The following is a 20,516-nucleotide window of genomic DNA, read 5'->3' as shown; positions in this document are numbered from 1 at the left end:
CCAATATAGTCAGATTGTCTTTGGTTTATGGACTGTTAGAAGGGTTAGTTAGTCATACTGTTATTTTCATTTCAACTCCTAAAACTTATTTTAATTGTAGAAAATTAACATGTGTACTCTCTAACCATCATTTTAAAGTGTAACCATATTTAACCTGTGACATCAGATAGTTAATGACTGTGTCCTTCATGGGGCGGTAGTGTAACAGTATGGCTTTGTTTCGGGTTTCTCTTGCTAACACTGTAATTATTCAGTTATCCCACACCTGATACGGTGAAATTGCCAGTGAACTAACTTTTTCTGATTCTTCTTCATTACTGCTTTTCTTATTGACAGCAGTCATTTCTAACTCTTGATCCGTAAGCGCCCTTCCCGAGTGGACCACCGCACTCTCGACTCTTGCACTCCTATTCACCTCAGCCGTGTCATTCAACTTGTTGTCATTATGGACTCGATTTCTTAGTCCCAACACAAAATGGTTGTGATTAACAACTTCTCTAGAAACAGTACCTTCACAAGGTGCTTGCACAGACCTTCTTTTCCTCCTCCACCCAACAATTCTGCTCCACAGCTGGCTCTGCACAATGCAACAAAAAGGCCTGGACTTGCATATCGCCTCGAAGCCCCTCTTAAAATTCTCATTGTAGTAGCCATAGATGATGGGGTTGACGCTGGAGTTCGAGAAAGCTAGCCAGTGTGCGAAGGGGAAGATGTAGCTGGTCAGAAGGTCTAGCTGGTTCCCATCCAAGTCTGCATAGTCTGTTATCATCATGAGGGTCCAGAGAGGCAACCAGGACAACATGAAAAGCAAAGCTACCAGAATGAGCATCTTTATCACCTTTATCTTTTTCCTCGATACCCTCGGATGAGCGTGTCTCCTGCTTCCTTCCTGGACTGTAACATTGGCCAGGTGCGGCTCCTTGTTTGCAAACACAGAAGAACACAGTTTGACTCCAATGCTTATGTACATCAGTGAGATTACTGTGAGGGGCAGCAGGTAGATGTGTGCAAACAAAACCACTGTGTAGACATTTCTCATCCGAGGGTTGGCAAAGTTTTCGTAGCAGGTGTACAAGGGCAATGTCTGATTGAAGTTGTTATTATATATCATGTAATGGAAAGGGACTTTCTCCACAGTCAGGGCAACTACAGCAGGACACATGAAGGCCACAGCTAACACCCAGATCGAGACGATGGCTAATTTGGCAACGAACAGCTTGGGTCGTAATGGGTACACAATACAGCGAAACCTGCAGGGGACAAGGAAACAAAAGAAGCATTGTTATGAATTAATGAAATAAACTTGTGGGTTTTCAGAGATAAATATCATAACTTGTTTAATTAATTTTTTTTTAACCCTGTGAGATAAATCCATTACATCACAACTGTTTTACAGGAAGAAGAAAAGAAAAAGTGTAAATTGTTTCCGATGTGTCATTCCTATGTAAAACGTCTGTGGTTGTATATCAATTGCATTGAATTTTTTCATGTTTGTTAAAAAGTAGTTTTAGGTATGAAATGATTTCCTAGAGGTAGAGCATGCAATACTTTCAACTTCTGGCCAAAAACTTTCTATTCCAAGGTAGTAGGCAACCTGTCTCAAACACTTGCGGTCTGACTTTTACCGACTGCAGTCTTTGTCAAACTGGCAAAGGTTTGCAAATAATTAGTGTGTAATTTAAAAACACAGACAGACTGTGTATTGCATTTGCACATTTTGCATTAGTCTGTGCAAAATAGCAAAAGACACATCTCTCTGCAATATGGGACTTGACTCAACTGGCTGACTACTGGTTGCATTCTGGTTATTTCTATATGAAATCAAGGTTGTCCTAAAAGCAGTGTCCATTTAATATTGCAGTTCAGTTGCTCTCCTGCAGAAACTGCATCATTGAGGAGGAACTTCTTTTTCATATGTATGTCATTTTAGTTGGATTCTAGTTGGAGTAGCTAATTTGAATTTCTGTGAATGTAGATGACAACACTCATCTCAATTTTTGCTGATTTATAACTGTTAATTGATGTATTATCAGACAGATTTTATGTCATTTTGAACTTAACTCCATTCAGTCACAGACCTATTATCAGACTGACTGCGTCTGCTTGCCATTTTGTTGTTGTCTTAATGCACCAAGGTCACGCTGAAGATGACAAATGAATATGAGTGGATGCAGATCTGATCTTCATTTTCAAAAAACAAAAAAACAAAACAGATTTCAAAGGCAACAGGATCACAAGTTGACTGCACATCCTTGCATTAATGTTGGTTGCAAGTTCCTAGAGTGATCTTAGCAATAAGTGACAAAATAAAGCTGTTAAATATTTGGGGTTTTTGTCAGTCTGGGTATGGCTGGTTGGACTGTCCAACTTAAATGTATAAATAAAAACAACGGCGTTCCCAGAAAGGTTCGGGTCCTCTGTAAAATGTAAAAATAAAACTGAACGCAGTGACTTGCAAATCTCACATTTTATTCACAGTAGGCTATAACACAGAAAATGCATCAAATACTTAAACTGAGACAATTTCACATTTAATGGAAGATATCAGCTCAATTTGATACACTTTTCATACCATCAATAGGCCAAAGGTGTATATTTGTCCGCTGCTGTTAGTAAATAGTATTGTTCTAAAATGAAATGGGAATAGAGCAAACATTGCACCACTAGAATTATTATTATAATTTTTATATATTTGTCCATTAATTATTTCACTGTTATTGTGTTATATTCCATCAAGAACCAAAGAACAATGTGCACTTACCTTTCAACAGCAATCGCCACAAGGGTGAAGACTGATGCAGACACTGACACGCCCTGCACAAAGCCGCTCATCTTACACACAGTGTTGGAGAAGGGCCAACCTGTTAAGAAAGCAACATCATTGACAATACAAGGAAATAACTGTCCCAGTGATTTTAGAAATCCTTAACATCAGTCTGATTATATTGCTGCAGGAAGAAAATTGAGGTTGGCAATCAGTTTTTAGACTTCATGCTGTACAATCTTGGACAATTTCATGTCTTTGTTGTCAAACGACAGTAGACACACAAAGTGAGACGTGGCATTTAGAATGGAAGACGTATCCGTTCACATTTTTCTTCCTTCCGCTTCACGGTGATTGTTTCATTTTTCAGCGGCAGCAGAAACAGTGTCTTCAAACACAGCTGAGAGCGTGACTATAGCCTCCCAATTTCTTTTCTATGATGAACGGCAAATTGCTCGAATTGAGCGCGATGGGATTGTAGCAGTGGGTTGGTGTGCTGAAAAAATTTGAAATCAATTGACAGTGACCTCGGGGTGTTGGAAAATTGCAGCTCTATAGGCAAACATTTCATGTCAAATAATACTGTACCTTCCTCACTCCATTGCACACCATCAGGCAGAGGACGTGTGAGGTGCTAAATACCTCTATATGATTATGGATTACAACAGTGCATAATAATGTTGATACTTTTCCAGCATTGTATGTAATTTCTGCAGGACAAATAAGCAGGTGAAATTTCTGAGTTCAAGCAAAGCGGCATTTTCTCCCTGCAGAAACTTGCTGTGGCTAAGAATCCTTGTGTAAGAATGATCATTAGAGCTTATAGGCTGAAAATCCCAAAGTGCTAAAAACAAGAAAACACAAACAAAAGATTTTGTAAGAAAAAAACCCTTAGGGACAAAAAGGTGCGACAGAGGACAAAATATAAAAGAAACTCCAGTCAGCATTGTGAAATGCCTAGAAAGGATTTTTATTGTGAATTTAGGGGTTCACTGGCTTCTCCATCAGACCTCTTAACATAAGTTCATCATTTATCACTTTTTCCTCGGGTCATTTAATAATCAACACCAGAAACCAATCGCCCTAGATTCAACATACAGAATGAAACTTCTTCTCTGGACCAGAGCTCATTTAAAATGGACTGAGACAAAGTTGGAAACCGTTCTGCTGTCAGACGAATCAAAATTTTTAAATTCGTTTTGGAGAACACAAATGTCACGTCCTCCAAACAAAAGAGGAGAGGGACTGTCTGTTATCAGCAGATTTCAAAACCCTGCATGTCTGATGGTATGGGGGTGCATCAGTGTCTATGAAAACCACAGCTTGCACATCTGGAAAGGCACCATCAGTGATGAAAGGTACTGTATATAAAGGTTTTAGAGCAACATATGCTCCCACCCAGAACACTAAACTTCATTCTACAGCTATTGCAGCAGCATCGCCTCATATAAGATGAGTCCGGGTGTTGAACTGACCTGCCTGCAGTCCAGACAGAGCAGCTAGAATCCTACAGTACTGATTGAATTGAATGGATTGTTGTTAAAAGAAGATGGCATGGTCCCTACTGTGTGATGCTACCATGAGCTGGCATTTTGTATAGCAAAATGGCTCAATTTAAACACTTATATGTTTTCAGTTGTGTTGCGATTCGGGTCCCAACTTTGGAATTGTGGATGGAGTTGGAGTTGTATGATAATAATAATTATAATAATGGCAATTCTTTACTGTATTCTCCCGATGGTTCTTGCACAGAGCTCACTGAGCTGCCACCCACACGTTCCACCTTTTGTCACTTCACCATCTGTACATTTAAATGATTGTGAGCAGCCCTAAAATAAAGACAATGACATCAATAGCATGGTTCATCCTCATTATCATATCATGAGACAAGTTCAGCCAATTCCATTCTGTTCAGTTCAAATTTATTTACATAGTGTCAAATCACAACAACTGTTGCCTCGAGGTGCTTTAAATTCTATATCGCAAGGTAAAGACCCTACAATATTAGAAAGAAGACCCCCAGGAATCAGACGGAATGAAAAGAAAATGTTGATTGCTGCTATCAATTCAGCATCTTGTGAAATAATCAGACTGCTGTAAAATTTAAAAATAAAACCCGCAGTAAAACTTGCATCTTGCTGTTTGGTGGTGGACACTGCTAGAGGACTAAAGACCCATCGATCAGCAGGCTCATTGCTATGCATCTCCATTCACAAGGTGCTTTGCAAAGTCTTTTTATGGTTAAATGCCATGCCGAGCGTGAAATAGGGATCCACATATGCATTTAATTTATAAAGGGGAATTGTCTGCAGTTTATATAAACCTGATTATCCTTTGACACACAGATTTTAGTCTCTGTGCACATATACACTTCTAGTATGGTCCCATGTGCTGTTTTGTAAATGAGGCCCCAGGTCATTGTTTTAATAATGCATCATCAGAGTCACTGTCACACACCATTGCAACCAAACCACTACAGGAGGGGCTCAATCTCTCATAGTATAAAACACAGAGGACAGACACTGAGTCACACTAGGCTGCACGGACAACATACTCGCTGTTGGTTTACGTTGATTCACAGCATACTGCTATGTGCTTAAAGTGAAATGCTTATGAAAAACAAAAACTTTTCAGGTGGTGATGATTTATCACCGTGTTTGACACTGGTTTTAAAGGCATCTATAGTATTGTGTGCGATACAAACCTGTAGTAGATGGAGAATTTCATTATTTTCATTCATGGTTATTCATGCTTTTGTCATGGTCCTGGGTCAAGCGACCCAGTGTTTGAGTTTATGTATCTTTTGTATTTCTGTTGTGCCTTAGCTTAGTGCACCTAGTTAAAATTTCTAGATTGCTGTTTAGTCTTGTTCCTTAGTTGTTTATGTCATCTCCCCCTGTACTAAGTCTCCCTGGTTCATGTGTCACGTCTGCGTGGTTATGTTTAGTTCATGTCATGTCTAATCTCCATGTTTCCTGTTTTACTTTGAAAGTCTGTATTCATGTCAGTGTATTCAGTTTCACCTCTCCTGTCCTGTCGTTATGGTTCATGTGTGTCAGCTGTGCTCCCATGTGTGACCACTTCCCCTGATCATCCCTCATGTGTATTTAGTCTCTGTGTTTCATGTAGTCTGGGTCGCGTCGTCTGTGTTCCCACCCCCTGTGTTCCGTATCTCCAGCCATAGCCTTTCCATAGTTTATGTCCAGTTTAGGTTTCTGTTGAGCTACTACTCTTATGCTGCCCTCACTCTGGTTTGTTCCTTTTCATCAGCCATAATAAAAAGCTCGCTTTTGTTTAATCCACTCCTGTATCTTCGCTTGTGTTCGCACCTGGGTCCACCACACACATTTCCGCACGGTCTGCCTCCGCAGATCATGACAGCTTTTATTTCATCTCGCTTAGATTATTGTAACACTCTTTTTCTTTGTTTGAGCAAAAGGAATCTTGACCGTCTCCAGTTAGTCCAGAATGCTGCTGCAAGGCTTTTAACAAAGACACGAAAAAGAGAGCATATTACACCAGTGTTACATTCATTACACTGGCTTCCAGTACATTTTAGAATTCATTTTAAAATCTTGGTACTGACGGAATGCTCTCCCTCCATCATTACATTGCCTTGACTGTATTTATTCTTTTAAAAAGCAGCTTAAGACTCATTTATTTAGATTGGCTTTTAATTAGATTTGTACTGTCTTCCGTGGAGGAAGCAGAGTCTGTGGATGAGAGAAGGGTCTGGCTGCAGCCTCCGGGGAGCGCCATATCCGGTCGTTAAGTGTTGACGTGACGAATCCTACTTCCGGGCCTAAAGTAGTCTGCGTTTAACTCAATTTTGTTGTAATTTCTACTCAAAGTTGTATGAATCCAATTATAACGCAAAGGTCGCTACCCAATTTATTGACTCTGTCAACAATGTTGAAATGATTAAAAGTGCTGATAGGCTTTTTTGTGACAGTCCAATTACTGAAAAAGAGATATTGGCATCTATTGAATTTCTTAAAAACAACAAATCTCCAGGCACAGATGGGCTGGTGGCTGAATTCTATAAATCATTTTCTTCTCAGCTTGCACCCTTTTTGTTGCAGGTTTATAATGAAAGTATTGAAAGGGGCACTCTTCCTCCCAGCCTTACTCAAGGACTTATTACTTTAATTCCCAAACCTAAGAAGGACCTACTTTTTATAGACAACTGGAGACCAATAAGCCTCCTAAATAATGATTATAAAATATTAGCTCTATTGCTAGCTAGAAGAATTAAATATATTTTGGATGATATTGTAGATGAGACACAGTCTGGTTTTATGACAAACAGACACATCTCCAGTAATATTAGACTCGTCTTGGATATTCTGGACTACTCAGCATTAATATCTGATGACTCATTTATCCTTCTCCTGGACTTCTATAAAGCCTTTGACTCAATTGAGCATGAATTTATATTTCTTACACTTCAGAAATTTGGTTTTGGTGATATCTTCTGCAGAGCTATCAAAACTCTGTATTCCAATGCTAATAGTTCTATTAGAATGAAAAATGGCACCACTTCTCGTTTTAGTCTTAATCGAAATGCCAGCCAAGTGCCAATTGCTTTACATGTAATAGAGGATTTCTCAAAAGGGTCTGGATTGGTCCTAAACTTAAATAAATGTCAATTATTACCTGTCAAAGAGTGTAATGTTCAGAGTATTTGTAATATAACAGTTAAAAATGAAGCAACATATTTACGTCTGATTATCTGCAAAGATCCAAAAGACAGAATTTTACTAAATTTCCCCCCAATTATTAAAAAATCTCAAACCAAATAAAATCAATGGTTGCAGAGAGATTTAAATTTAAGAGGGAGGGTATTGCTCTCAAAAGCAGAAGGTCTGTCTCGACTGACTTATGCGGCAATTTCTCTGCATGTGGACGGCAAAACTTGTAAGGATATTGACCGAATGCTCTTCAACTTCCTCTGGAAAAACAGGACACATTACATCAGAAAAAGTGTATTGATGAATGACTATGAACACGGTGGTCTCAATGTTTTGGATTTTACTACTCTAAACAATATGTATGTATGTATGTATGTATGTATATATGTGTGTGTGTGTGTGTGTGTGTGTGTGTGTGTGTGTATATATATATATATATGTGTATATATATATATATATATATATATATATATATATATATATATATATATATATATTTTTTTTTTTTTTAAAACATTATGTTTACTGACTTTTATATCACAGAACAAGCAAAGAATAATAGTACAGTTAACATGAGATTTATATTGAAGAACATAGTCCCCAAAGTAAACAAATATAAATTGAAAGAAACAACAATAATAATAATAAAAATAAATAAGTAATAAAATAATACAAAACCGATGCACAGCATGGGTAAAACAAACAAAGTAAGACACAAATGAAAAATAAAAACAGCAAAAACAAAGAAACAGATAACAAAGAAAACAACAACAACAAAAAACAAAAAAACAAAACAAAAAGAAAACCACACACACACACACACACACACACACACACACACACACACACACACACACACACACACACACACACACACACACACACACACACACACACACAAAGGAACCCAAAACTCAGCACCAAGTATCACTTTCTAAATTAATTCCCTTCATAATGTCTCAGACACTCAGTTAAAGGTAACCATATTTCTTCAAAATCTACTCCCTTTCCTCTGACAATATAAGTAAGTTGTTCCAATACAATACATGATGCCATCTCCTTCACCCACATATGACTTGAGGGTACATCCACTTTCTTCCAATACAAAGATATTAAGCGCCTAGCTTGCAGGAGGCCAAAGTCAATTAATTTTAGCTGTCTGGTGCTAAAGTCACAGTTCTTTGGATATATACCCAACACACACATTTTTGCTTCAACAGGTATATTTACTCCAACAATCTTAGATAAAGTTTGCGTGATTAATTTCCAGTACTGTTGTAATTTTGGACAGCTCCATACACAGTGGAGCAGAGTGCCTAAACATTTACTGCAGCTATCTGGGATGACAGGCGACCAGCGATTCAGTTTGACTGGGGTTATGTAAGTTCTCATCAACCATTTATATTGGAGGAGTTTCATCCTTGTATTAATTGATTGTCTTTGGGCTTTTAAACATGCAGTTTCCCAGTCCACCTCCTGTATCTCCTCTTGGATGTCAGCCCTCCATGCGTCCAACTTGTCAGTGGCAGATTCCCCATCATGTGTTAACAGAGCTGTATAAACCGAAGAGATATGACCTCTGCCCACTGGCTTTTGAAGTATGACATTCTCCAATTGTGATAATGGTGGCTCAGATACAATCTGTTTATATTTTGACATAATGAAATGTTTAACTTGTAGATATTTAAAAAAAATGTTTTTTGGGGATGTTGTATATTTGGCATAGCTGATCAAATGTAAGAAGGTTGCCATCCTTATAAAGATCTGCCACCTTCTGTACACCTTTATCTGCCCAGATTTTGAAACCCCCATCCGCTCTTCCTGCTTTAAAACATGTGTTGCCCCAAATAGGTGAAAAACGGGAGATAAGTCTTCTATCTCCCATATACTGATGGGCCCTATACCAAACATCTATTGTGTTTTTTAAAAAAGGGTTATTTGTCATTTTTTAAAAATTGCTCAGGCTTGCAGAATATAAATACAGATTTAACTGAAGATTTGTTACTGATGTTTGTTCAATTTGTAACCAGGCCAGGGGTGTCTCAGTGGAAAAGTAGAACATGGCTGAGCGCAGTTGTGCAGACCAGTAATACAGTCTAAGATTAGGGAGTTGTAACCCCCCTCTTTCATATGGTGGGTACAACAAGCGAAGTCTTAGTCTAGGTTTTTTATTATTCCAAATAAATCTATTAAACATACCGTTTAGTTTATCAAAGAAGAAAAAGAGCTTCATTTTGATACGCTTCTTCATACATGTTAAAAAGTGGAATTAATAATTTGTCTTGGAAAGTTTTATAAAATTCAATCGGAAAGCCATCTGGCCCAGGTGCTTTACCACTGTTAATGCTTTTGATAGCCTGTGATATCTCTTCAGTAGTTAGACGTCTGTCTAATTCCTGCTTTGTGTTTTCTGTTAGCGTCTGAAACTGAAGTTGATCTAAGAATATGTCCTGTTCTTCTGAGGTTTGAGCACATTCTGATTTATACAATTTTTCATAAAATTCTCTAAAGCTGTCATTAATTTCCAATGGATCTACTGTTACATTCCCTGAAGAGGTCTTTATGCTACTAATTGCTCTTTCACTCTGCATTTTCTTAATTCTCCATGCCAAAAGTCTACCTGCTTTCTCTCCTTGGTCATAATAAGATTGCTTCAGCCACATTAGACTTTTTGCTGCTGCATCAGATGATAATTTATTATATTCAGTTCTCAGACGTAGCAATTCACTTTGGTTTGTTGAGTCGTCGCTAATGTTTAAGTCTAATTCCAAAGATTTAATCTGTTTATCCAGGGTTTCCATTCGCTTTCTTTGCTGTTTATTCTTTGTACTCATAAAGCTAAGAATTTCACCTCTAATATATGCCTTGAATCCTTCCCATCTCACTGAGGCACAAGTTTGATCTGTATTTAACTCAAAGTAATTTTCTATTTTCTCCTCTACAAATTTAACAAATTCAGGATTCTGCAGCCATTTTGTTTGAAACCGCCAGTGAGGGGGGTTATGGATAAACTTTCCTAGATGGATACTCAGTGAGATAGCTGCATGATCACTGATCACTATGCTATCATACTGACACTGTTTGATTCTTGATAAAAGTTCTCTTGAGATAAGAAAGTAATCTATACGTGAGCGGGATTTATGTATACTTGAATGACAGGAGAATTCTATTTTATCAGGATTTTGTTCTCTCCACACTTCTACCAAGTTGATATGTATCTGAACCTGTTGAGCGATCCATACTCGGATTGAGAGTACAGTTAAAGTTTCCTCCAATTATATACAGTCCTTGCAAAGCAGATACAGTAAGAAACAGATCTTCAAAAAATTTGGGCTTATTTTCATTTGGGCCATAGAGACTCACCAAGTTTAAAGTAATAGAAAGGATGGTACCCTGAGTGATTATGTACCTACCAGCAGGGTCTTTTATTATTTTCGTCATTTGGAATGGTATGCTTCTATGAATCAAAATAATTACACCTCTTGCATAGTTATTGTATGATGCGTGGATCACCTGGCCAGGCCATCTGTTCCTCACAGACTTTAGTTCACAGTCTGTCAGATGTGTTTCTTGAAGAAAAACTATTTTTGATTTCAATTGCTTGATCCTGCTTATAACCTGTTTCAGTTTGATTAGTTTCCTGAGACCCCGGACATTCCAACTAGTGACTTTTATGTCAGAGATATTGCGGGTGTTTAGTTGGTCCATACTTTTCATTCTGTAATATTAAGATAACAACACGTGATGCTGATGTTGAGTAAACAAAAGTGACAAGTAAACTTTGAATAAAATAAAATAAAATAGAGAAATAAATAGTGAAAAAAAAACCCTGGCATTGACCCATAACACTTGGCCTCCTTTGGAGATGAAAACAGGCGTATCTTCCCATCGTGGAGGATCCTCATCTTGCACGCGGAACACTCCTTCGTCGGCAAACACTTTCCTGATCGCGTTGAACTCGGTTCGCTGCCGGATGGTCTCAGCTGAGAAATCTTGGGCAAAAAAGAGTTTGTTTCCGTCGTGCTCGATGTTACTGTGTTTTGTGGAGTGGAAAACAAACTCCCGATCTTGGAAGTTCAGGAATCGGATAAGGACACCTCTATGTTGGTTTGGCTTTGGAGGTGGTAGAGGTGGTGAGCCCTCTCAATAACGAACGATCTGTCGGTCTCAAGCCAGCGCGGTAACACCTCCCTTATAAACTCCAGCAGTGGCCGCTGATCCTCGGCGCCCTCCCGGAGGTCAAATAGCCGCAGGTTCTTCCTTCGGCCCCGGTTCTCCAGGTCGTCGGTTTTTGCCTCCAGGTAGGATATCCGCTTCATGGCATTGCAGAGATTGGCCACGCTCTTTCCCAGGAGCTCCTCTGCCGACATTATTCTATTTTCAGCTTCCTCCAGTCGTGTAGCATTTGCAGCAACATTTTGCTTTACCTCCGTCATATTTGTCTCCAAAGCAGCAACTGACTTCGTCATTTCGCCCATACGGTTATCTGTGCTGTCCAGTTTAGTTCCGAATACACTAAACTCGGAGCGCAACGACCGAAGTTCAGCTAACACCGTGCTAAGGTCATTCATGCTACTAGCGCTAGCAGCTCCCTCGCTGCTTTCAGGCGTTGCCAAAATATCAGTTTTAACTGGTTTTTGGGAACCGCGTTTTCGGGTGAAAATATCACAGTCCTTGAGATTAGTCTTTTTGACATTTTTCAATAACAGTTAAGTTTCTAGTTTTGGGTTGTTCTGGGTTTTTAATGCAGGTTACACGGAGCAACCACTTTATGCAGCCATCTTGGTCCGCGGCTCCATAGCGTCCCCCTTAACAATACATTTAAGATTAATTGGGCTAAACATTTTCTTAAAAATCCGGTATCCATTTGGAGTTTTATTCCTCACTACATTTTCTCTAAGTTTGGTGGTCTAAGTTTTATCTTAGGCTGTGATTATAGTATAGATAAGCTTCCAGAAAACCTTTCGATGTTTCACAAACAAGTTCTATTAGCTTGGTCCCTTATATGTAAACACAACTTTACACCCCATACGTATTCAATTTGGAATAATAGGAACATAGTGTATAAAAATAAATCATTATTTTTTTCTAGGTGGGTTGAGAAATGGATTGTTTTAATGAATCAGCTGTTTAATCTTAATGGGCAGCTTATGTCCTATTCAGAATTCTTAAACGCCTATAAATTTCCAGCCACACCCAAAGAATATGCCATATTATTTGATGCAATACCTACGGGTATTATAATGCTTTTTAAAGGTATTCAACCTTGCATATCATCTGTTTCTCTCCCCAACCCTTTAGATTCACACATAGGAAGAATCTGTCTAACAAACCATAGTAAAAGTAATAAGAATATTCGTGCTTTGTTCCAGACAGAATCTCTAACTATTCCACATGTGGTCTCTTATTGGAATTTCTTTGTCAGTGACATTAACTGGAAAAGAGTATGGACAATTCCTAACAAGTATCTGGTAACGAATAAAGTGAAGGAAGTCTCATTTAAAATACTGCATAAATTTTATCCTGCTAATCATTATATGACAAAGTTCAAAAGGGACATAAATGTGAACTGTGGATTTTGTGGAAGCCATCCTGAGACTGTGCAACACCTCTTCTGGATCTGTTCATACGCTAGAACATTTTGAAAAGACTTCAGTATATTCATTGCTGGACATCTCTATAATGACTTTACTGTGAAATGGGAAAATGTTGTATTTTGTTTCTTTCGAAGGCAAAAAAAAAGGAAGATGTTTACTTTATAATAAACTTGTTAGTTATCTTAGCTAAATTTTATTTTCACAGATGCAAATACAGTAACAAAAAGCCTAATTTTAAACATTACTATGATGTTTTATGTTACATAAAATTGATTCATGGATCACTTAACAAAAAGGCTATGAAAACTATTACTATTTGTAGTAATTACAAATGATTTGAATGTATGTAATTCTTTGTATTACACCCCCTGGCATATGTTAATTTTGTTCTGGTTGTATACATGTTCTGTACACTGTTTCTTAATAAAGTTGAATAATTAAAAAAAAAAGTAGTCTGCATTTAATATGGCTTTTGTGTTGTTAAAATGTTTAATGTTTTGTATTTTCTTCTATTAAATCTCAAAAAGCTCCTAAAACAGTCAGTGATCACTGTTGACCTCCCTCGGCTTTTGTTACCGCTAATCATTTATCATCAAGTGTGTTTTCATTAAATATTTTTTTCTTGTTCACCGCATTTCTTGACAGCTCTTGTGATCCACACCATTTTTCTTTCATTACTGAGGATGGCTTGGACATTTTTGTTAATATGTACAATCCAGAGGTGGGACCAAGTCATTGTTTTGCAAGTCTCAAGTAAGTCTCAAGTCTTTATCCTCAAGTCTCAAGTCAAGTCTCAAGTAATGTCAGGCAAGTCAGAGTCGAGTCTCAAGTCACTGGTGTAAAAGTCCAAGTAAAGTCACAAGTCTGAAATTTTGAATTTCAAGTCATTTCGAGTCTTTAAAAAAAAACGAAAAAAAGCATGTTGCAGTTTTATGCTAAGTGTAAATATTAGACCATGTAATTTTTAAATCTGTGTTTTTCTCAACACATGACAAAATAGTGAACTTAGAAAATATACACAAATTGTGAAATTGCACCTCTTTAAAATGCAGCTCAATTAAACCTAGCTCCAAGAATAATTTTCACCGACAGTTCTGAGATAAGCTGCATGTTATTCTTGGATGCGGTTGTAGGACCGGCTTTAAAATCACATGACAAAAATATCATACACATTAAAGAAAACTGCATCACCAACGTAGCCTGGACAACATTTGCAAGTTAGATGAAGTCAGCTATCTCATCGTAGCATATTTATATGCATATTTATAATTATACGGTTCTTGGAGTGAGTGCATACACTCATGAAGTTTAGTAACTTCCGGTCACTGCAACAAGCCCAGGTACAGTTTACCGACGGATGGGTGCAGGACCTTGAAATGCACCGTGTAGAACGAAAGACCATCGTACGTATCATAAGTTTACCAGTCTCACAAATCGTCGTCATAAATACACATTCGTTAACCGTTTATTAATAGGACCTTTGAGCTCAATGGTAATTAATTAGCAGTGGAAATAATTTTTGGTAGCATCACAGAAATGTAGCAGTGACAACAATATTGTATGCTGTAATCGTACTGGGCAATTAGTGATACAAAAAACCTGTTTTATCCTGTGAATAAAAGTATATGTTTTTGTCAATGTACCATAATAACAGAAGCGAAACGCAATATTGTGTCAGGACAATTTACTATTTATGCACAATAAACAAAGGAGCATAGCGCGACAATTTCTGTTCAGCGCCAGACTTGCTTGTAACCTATATCACCAATTATGTTAAAAAAATGACGTATTAACTACAACAGCAGACTGACCTTTGTGTAAATGCTTGGAGCAGACTAACCTGTGAGCTGGAGTGTTCTGGGACGTTATATTTTGTCTTTGAATGGCTGCAATCCAGTCGCCTCTTTGTTACTTCGGAAACATGGCTCGAACAATTTCTCTTCAACGACATAATCCGATAACAACCGATCTCTTTACCCGTCAGCTTCCCGTGGCTGTCATGCGACCGGCTATTGCAGTCAATAATACAACAGCTTCTTGACATTTTTGTGTTTCTTTTTATCGCTGTATAACTGATTTTAATTGAAAGCCTGCGTGCGCTAGTACCGCTTGCCACGAGTTCCCAGAATCCTTTGCGGTTCTACCCGTGAATGACGTCACATTTTCAATCTCTATATAATATGCATGTTAAATTTTATATTTGGGGTAAAATATCAAGTCTTTTCAAGTAAACCGGTTCAAGTCCAATTCAAGTCCCAAGTCATTGGTGTAAAAGTCCAAGTCAAGTCACAAGTCTTAGAATATTTTTTCAAGTCAAGTCTAAAGTCATAAAATTAATGACTCGAGTCTGACTCGAGTCCAAGTCATGTGACTCGAGTCCACACCTCTGGTACAATCTGATTGTTAGATAAACTGACTGCATTCTATACAACTGCATTTAAATTACATATTGTTGTTGTTTTTCTTTTTTTTCTCTCTTACAGACAAAATGATATGCCGGTGCACTTTCACTGCCCTGTCTGTAACATGACAATCATACAGCATGGGGATATGGCAAGGCAATTACTGTCAGGTCAGCATTCAGGACTGCTCTCCACTGAACTCTCACCGTTCTCTCACAGTCCAAAGGCATGCATGTCAGCGTTAATGGAGCTCCTGTTGGTTGATATGAGTTAAACAGTTGCCCCTCTCTCTGTCTAAGGCCTGTGATGAACTGGCAATCTGTCCAGGGTGTACTCAACCTGTCAGGTGGAGTATATAAGTATAGTTTATAAGAGGTGGTTTTTAAAGAACTTTCAGCAAAGAATAAAGACTTTCAACACTTTAAGCTCAGTTCATTCTTTCAGCGTGCACTAATTAATACCAGACTTCCCCTCTACTGGACTCAAACAAGGTACAAAAACCTCTACCACAGCATGCCATTTCAATAATTAAATCAAGCCTTTAGGTAAGTAATAATACGGCACACCTCCCATTTCCATCAATTATCCTCTCCTCTGCTGCTCATTTGCACAGACCACTAAACAACCTGCAGAGAGCACAGTAATCAAATAGTATATGGGCTAAATAATTTCCTGTAATTACCTGATATTTATTTTAATTGTATTTGACTACACATGAGTAATGCCATGAGATGCTCTGTGTCTACGTACAAACCCACATCATAAATGTTCAAAAAAACATTTGGCGCTTCATGAAAAATATAGAACAGCTAGAAACCTCTATCAGGCAGGAATGAGAGATCATTTCTTTCAGAAAAAAATTACAACTGGTCTCCTAAGTTCCCAGATGTTTGCAGACTGTTAAAAGAAGAACAGTGGCTCTACTTTTATGATATGTGCTCCTGCTATCAAATTTCAAGTGCTAATATTCTTCATGAAACAGGAAGATGTCTAGGTTAAAACATTTGATAAGTTTTCTGTGCTCTGTTTTGATTAAAATGTTGCTTCTGTTACGGTCCTGGGTCTGTGACCAGTGTTTCTGTTTCTGTATTACTATTGAACTTTGATTTTGTCATTGTTTATCTTTCCTAGTCTTTAGGTTTCTATGTTCCATGGTTGCTATCTCACCTAGTCAAGCCTGCGTCTGTTATGCTTCCTGTTTTACTTTGAAAGTCTGTGTCCTATGTCAATGTATTGAGTTTTGCTTCCCCTTGGTCTTGTCATATCTGATTACTCCCAGCTGTGTTCCCCTTCTGTGTCTCATTCCCTCGTTATCCCTCTGTGTATTTAAGCCTTGCGTTTCCCTCTGTTAGTTGCTGGTTCGTCTGCATGTCAACCCCTGTATTTTGGCCGTATTTTTCTCCATGTTCCACGTCTCAGGTTTCTCGTTGTAGGTTTTTGTTTCTTTTCATTGTGAAAGGAAATAAAGAATAAAGTTACGTTGAAACCAAGCACACCATTGTTTTTCTTGTGACATTACCAATAAGTTTGATGTGTCACATGGCCCTCTTCCTATTGAAAAAAACAAAAGTTGTATCTAATTGGCCACCATGGTCACCACCCATCGTGAGGAGTTTGCCCCCTCACATATACTAATGTGCCACAAACAGGACTTTAATATCACCAACCATTCCCATTTTATTACGGTGTATCCATATAAATGGCCCACCCTGTAGATTGATGTGCATTTTAAAAATACAGTGGGGCAAAAAAGTATTTAGTCAGCCACCGATTGTGCAAGTTCCCCCACTTAAAATGATGACAGAGGTCAGTAATTTGCACCAGAGGTACACTTCAACTGTGAGAGACAGAATGTGAAAAAAAAATCCATGAATCCACATGGTAGGATTTGTAAAGAATTTATTCGTAAATCAGGGTGGAAAATAAGTATTTGGTCAATAACAAAAATACAACTCACTACTTTGTAACATAACCTTTGTTGGCAATAACAGAGGTCAAACGTTTACTATAGGTCTTTACCAGGTTTGCACACACAGTAGCTGGTATTTTGGCCCATTCCTCCATGCAGATCTTCTCGAGAGCAGTGATGTTTTGGGGCTGTCGCCGAGCAACACGGACTTTCAACTCCCGCCACAGATTTTCTATGGGGTTGAGGTCTGGAGACTGGCTAGGCCACTCCAGGACTTTCAAATGCTTCTTACGGAGCCACTCCTTTGTTGCCCGGGCGGTGTGTTTTGGATCATTGTCATGTTGGAAGACCCAGCCTCGTTTCATCTTCAAAGTTCTCACTGATGGAAGGAGGTTTTGGCTCAAAATCTCACGATACATGGCCCCATTCATTCTGTCCTTAACACGGATCAGTCATCCTGTCCCCTTGGCAGAAAAACAGCCCCATAGCATGATGTTTCCACCCCCATGCTTCACAGTAGGTATGGTGTTCTTGGGATGCAACTCAGTATTCTTCTTCCTCCAAACACGACGAGTTGAGTTTATACCAAAAAGTTCTACTTTGGTTTCATCTGACCACATGACATTCTCCCAATCCTCTGCTGTATCATCCATGTGCTCTCTGGCAAACTTCAGACGGGCCTGGACATGCACTGGCTTCAGCAGCGGAACACGTCTGGCACTGCGGGATTTGATTCCCTGCCGTTGTAGTGTGTTACTGATGGTGAGCTTTGTTACTTTGGTCCCAGCTCTCTGCAGGTCATTCACCAGGTCCCCCCGTGTGGTTCTGGGATCTTTGCTCACCGTTCTCATGATCATTTTGACCCCACGGGATGAGATCTTGCGTGGAGCCCCAGATCGAGGGAGATTATCAGTGGTCTTGTATGTCTTCCATTTTCTGATGATTGCTCCCACAGTTGATTTTTTCACACCAAGCTGCTTGCCTATTGTAGATTCACTCTTCCCAGTCTGGTGCAGGTCTACAATACTTTTCCTGGTGTCCTTCGAAAGCTCTTTGGTCTTGGCCATGGCGGAGTTTGGAGTCTGACTGTTTGAGGCTGTGGACAGGTGTCTTTTATACAGATGATGAGTTCAAACAGGTGCCATTCATACAGGTAACGAGTGGGGGACAGAAAAGCTTCTTACAGAAGACGTTACAGGTCTGTGAGAGCCAGAGATTTTCCTTGTTTGAGGTGACCAAATACTTATTTTCCACCCTAATTTACGAATTAATTCTTTACAAATCCTACCATGTGAATTCATGGATTTTTTTTTCACATTCTGTCTCTCACAGTTGAAGTGTAGCTCTGGTGCAAATTACTGACCTCTGTCATCATTTTAAGTGGGGGAACTTGCACAATCGGTGGCTGACTAAATACTTTTTTGCCCCACTGTACATGCCTGAAAACGTTGGAGCATTATCATAATGAGATGACAGATGGTGTCAAAGAGGATCTGCTTGCATATTTGAACCAGGGCATCACTGAGCTACTTGACGGCGCCAGATAGAGCGAAACTAAATGTCCAAGAGGTGCTCTGTTGGATTTATGTCAGGCAACATTCCAGTCCTGCCGATGTGTTAAGGACCTTCTAAAGCCTTGTCCAGGTCTCCAGGAGTAGCTGCCTGTCTCCTAGAATCTCCTCCAAGCACTTAAGACGGTGCTGAGAGATACAGCAAACCTACTGATAATGTATTTGCTGGAATTTTGTATTGTGTCACATGTTAATGTACCATCCCAGGAGTTGGGCTACCTGCACATCCTCTACTTAACTCACCAGATCAATATCCCAGAAGTTTAACAGACCTGTTGCTATGCTCTGATTTAAAAAGTGTTTCTTTCACACTGAGAACACTTCCAGCTGTGTTGCTTCCTGAATAGAAGTACCCCTTAATGTTGAGACAGAACAAATTTGAGATGTGAATGTGATGCAAATCGCAGTTACATGAGTACTTCTTGAAGATTAATTTTACGAATAGCTTCAACTGTTTGGATTTGCTTGTACTCATCTGACAGATAAATTGTGTTAACATGTTTCTTATGTTGGAATGAGGCAAAGTTAGATTATTCAGTTTGTCAGTAATTGACAGTACATTTAAAAATCACTACATACTGTAGCAGCCAATCGGAAAGCATGAAGACAAGGTATCACCACATTATGGCTCTAATATGAAAAGGTAAATTGTTCCAGTTTAGTGGAGCTTTAGTGCAATTTATTGTTTTAATTCATCCAGCCACACATACACGCAAAAAACAAGAGCTAATCCAAGTTCCTAACTTGATAATTTGTGAAAAAAGGTTCAAGGACACTATTGAAAAACGTAAACAAGGGCAACTGAAAGTTGAATACATCAGGTATCTTTTTACATTTAGAAATTTAAATTGAAACTATTTTTCTGTCAAAAGTTATACCTCTATACAAATCTGGAAACAAACACCATTTCACAAACTACAGGCCTGTCTCTTTACTACCTCAATTCTCAAAACTTCTTGAAAAACTGTTTAAAAACAGACTGGAAAAATTTATAGATAAACATAAACTACTCACTGAGAGTCAGTACGGATTCAGATCAAGCAGATCAACATCATCGGCACTATTAGATTCAATAGAATACATCACAAATTCCATAGACAAAAAGCAATATGTGGCTGGGTTATTCATAGACTTGACAAAGGCATTTGACACTATAGATCATGATATATTAATAAGAAAACTGGAACGTTATGGTGTCAGAGGGGTAGTTTTAGATTGGGTCCGGAGTTATTTAAGTGACAGAAAGCAGTTTGTGAAAATAAATGGTGGTTGCTCCTTATGTATGGACATTGCTTGTGGTGTACCCCAAGGGTCAGTTTTGGGTCCAAAATTCTTCAACTTGTACATTAACGACATCTGTAAAGTGTCCAAAGTATTAAAAATGGTTCTCTTTGCTGACGATACAAACATTTTTTGCTCTAGTGATGATCTGCAGAATTTATTGGAGGATATGACTAATGAAATAAGTAAAGTGAAGTTCTGGCTTGATAAAAACAAATTATCATTAAATTTGAATAAATCTAAACTTATGTTATTTGGAAATAGTAGTTTAAATACAAATGCAAAGATTCAAATAAATGGT

General features: G+C 38.4%; 1 protein-coding gene across 1 annotated transcript in view; it reads right to left on the bottom strand.

The window, feature by feature from the left end:
• Positions 1–250: 250 nt before the first annotated feature.
• Positions 251–20,516, bottom strand: part of npffr1l2 (neuropeptide FF receptor 1 like 2) — a 42,652-nt gene continuing 22,386 nt past the window's right edge. Inside the window, exons 2-3 of the mRNA XM_085474100.1 lie at positions 2,762–2,861; positions 251–1,250 (exon numbers count right to left, since the gene is read on the bottom strand). Of these exons, the coding sequence (XP_085330226.1) occupies positions 251–1,250; positions 2,762–2,861 (1,100 nt within the window). The remainder of the gene's footprint in view (positions 1,251–2,761; positions 2,862–20,516) is intronic.

Source organism: Copadichromis virginalis, linkage group LG12, assembly GCF_057382275.1.
Source record: "Copadichromis virginalis isolate Kocher_CV1m ecotype Utaka linkage group LG12, C_Virginalis_male_GT1.1, whole genome shotgun sequence".
NCBI classification, from domain to species: Eukaryota; Metazoa; Chordata; class Actinopteri; order Cichliformes; family Cichlidae; genus Copadichromis; species Copadichromis virginalis.
This window is presented reverse-complemented; position numbering and strand designations above follow the sequence as displayed.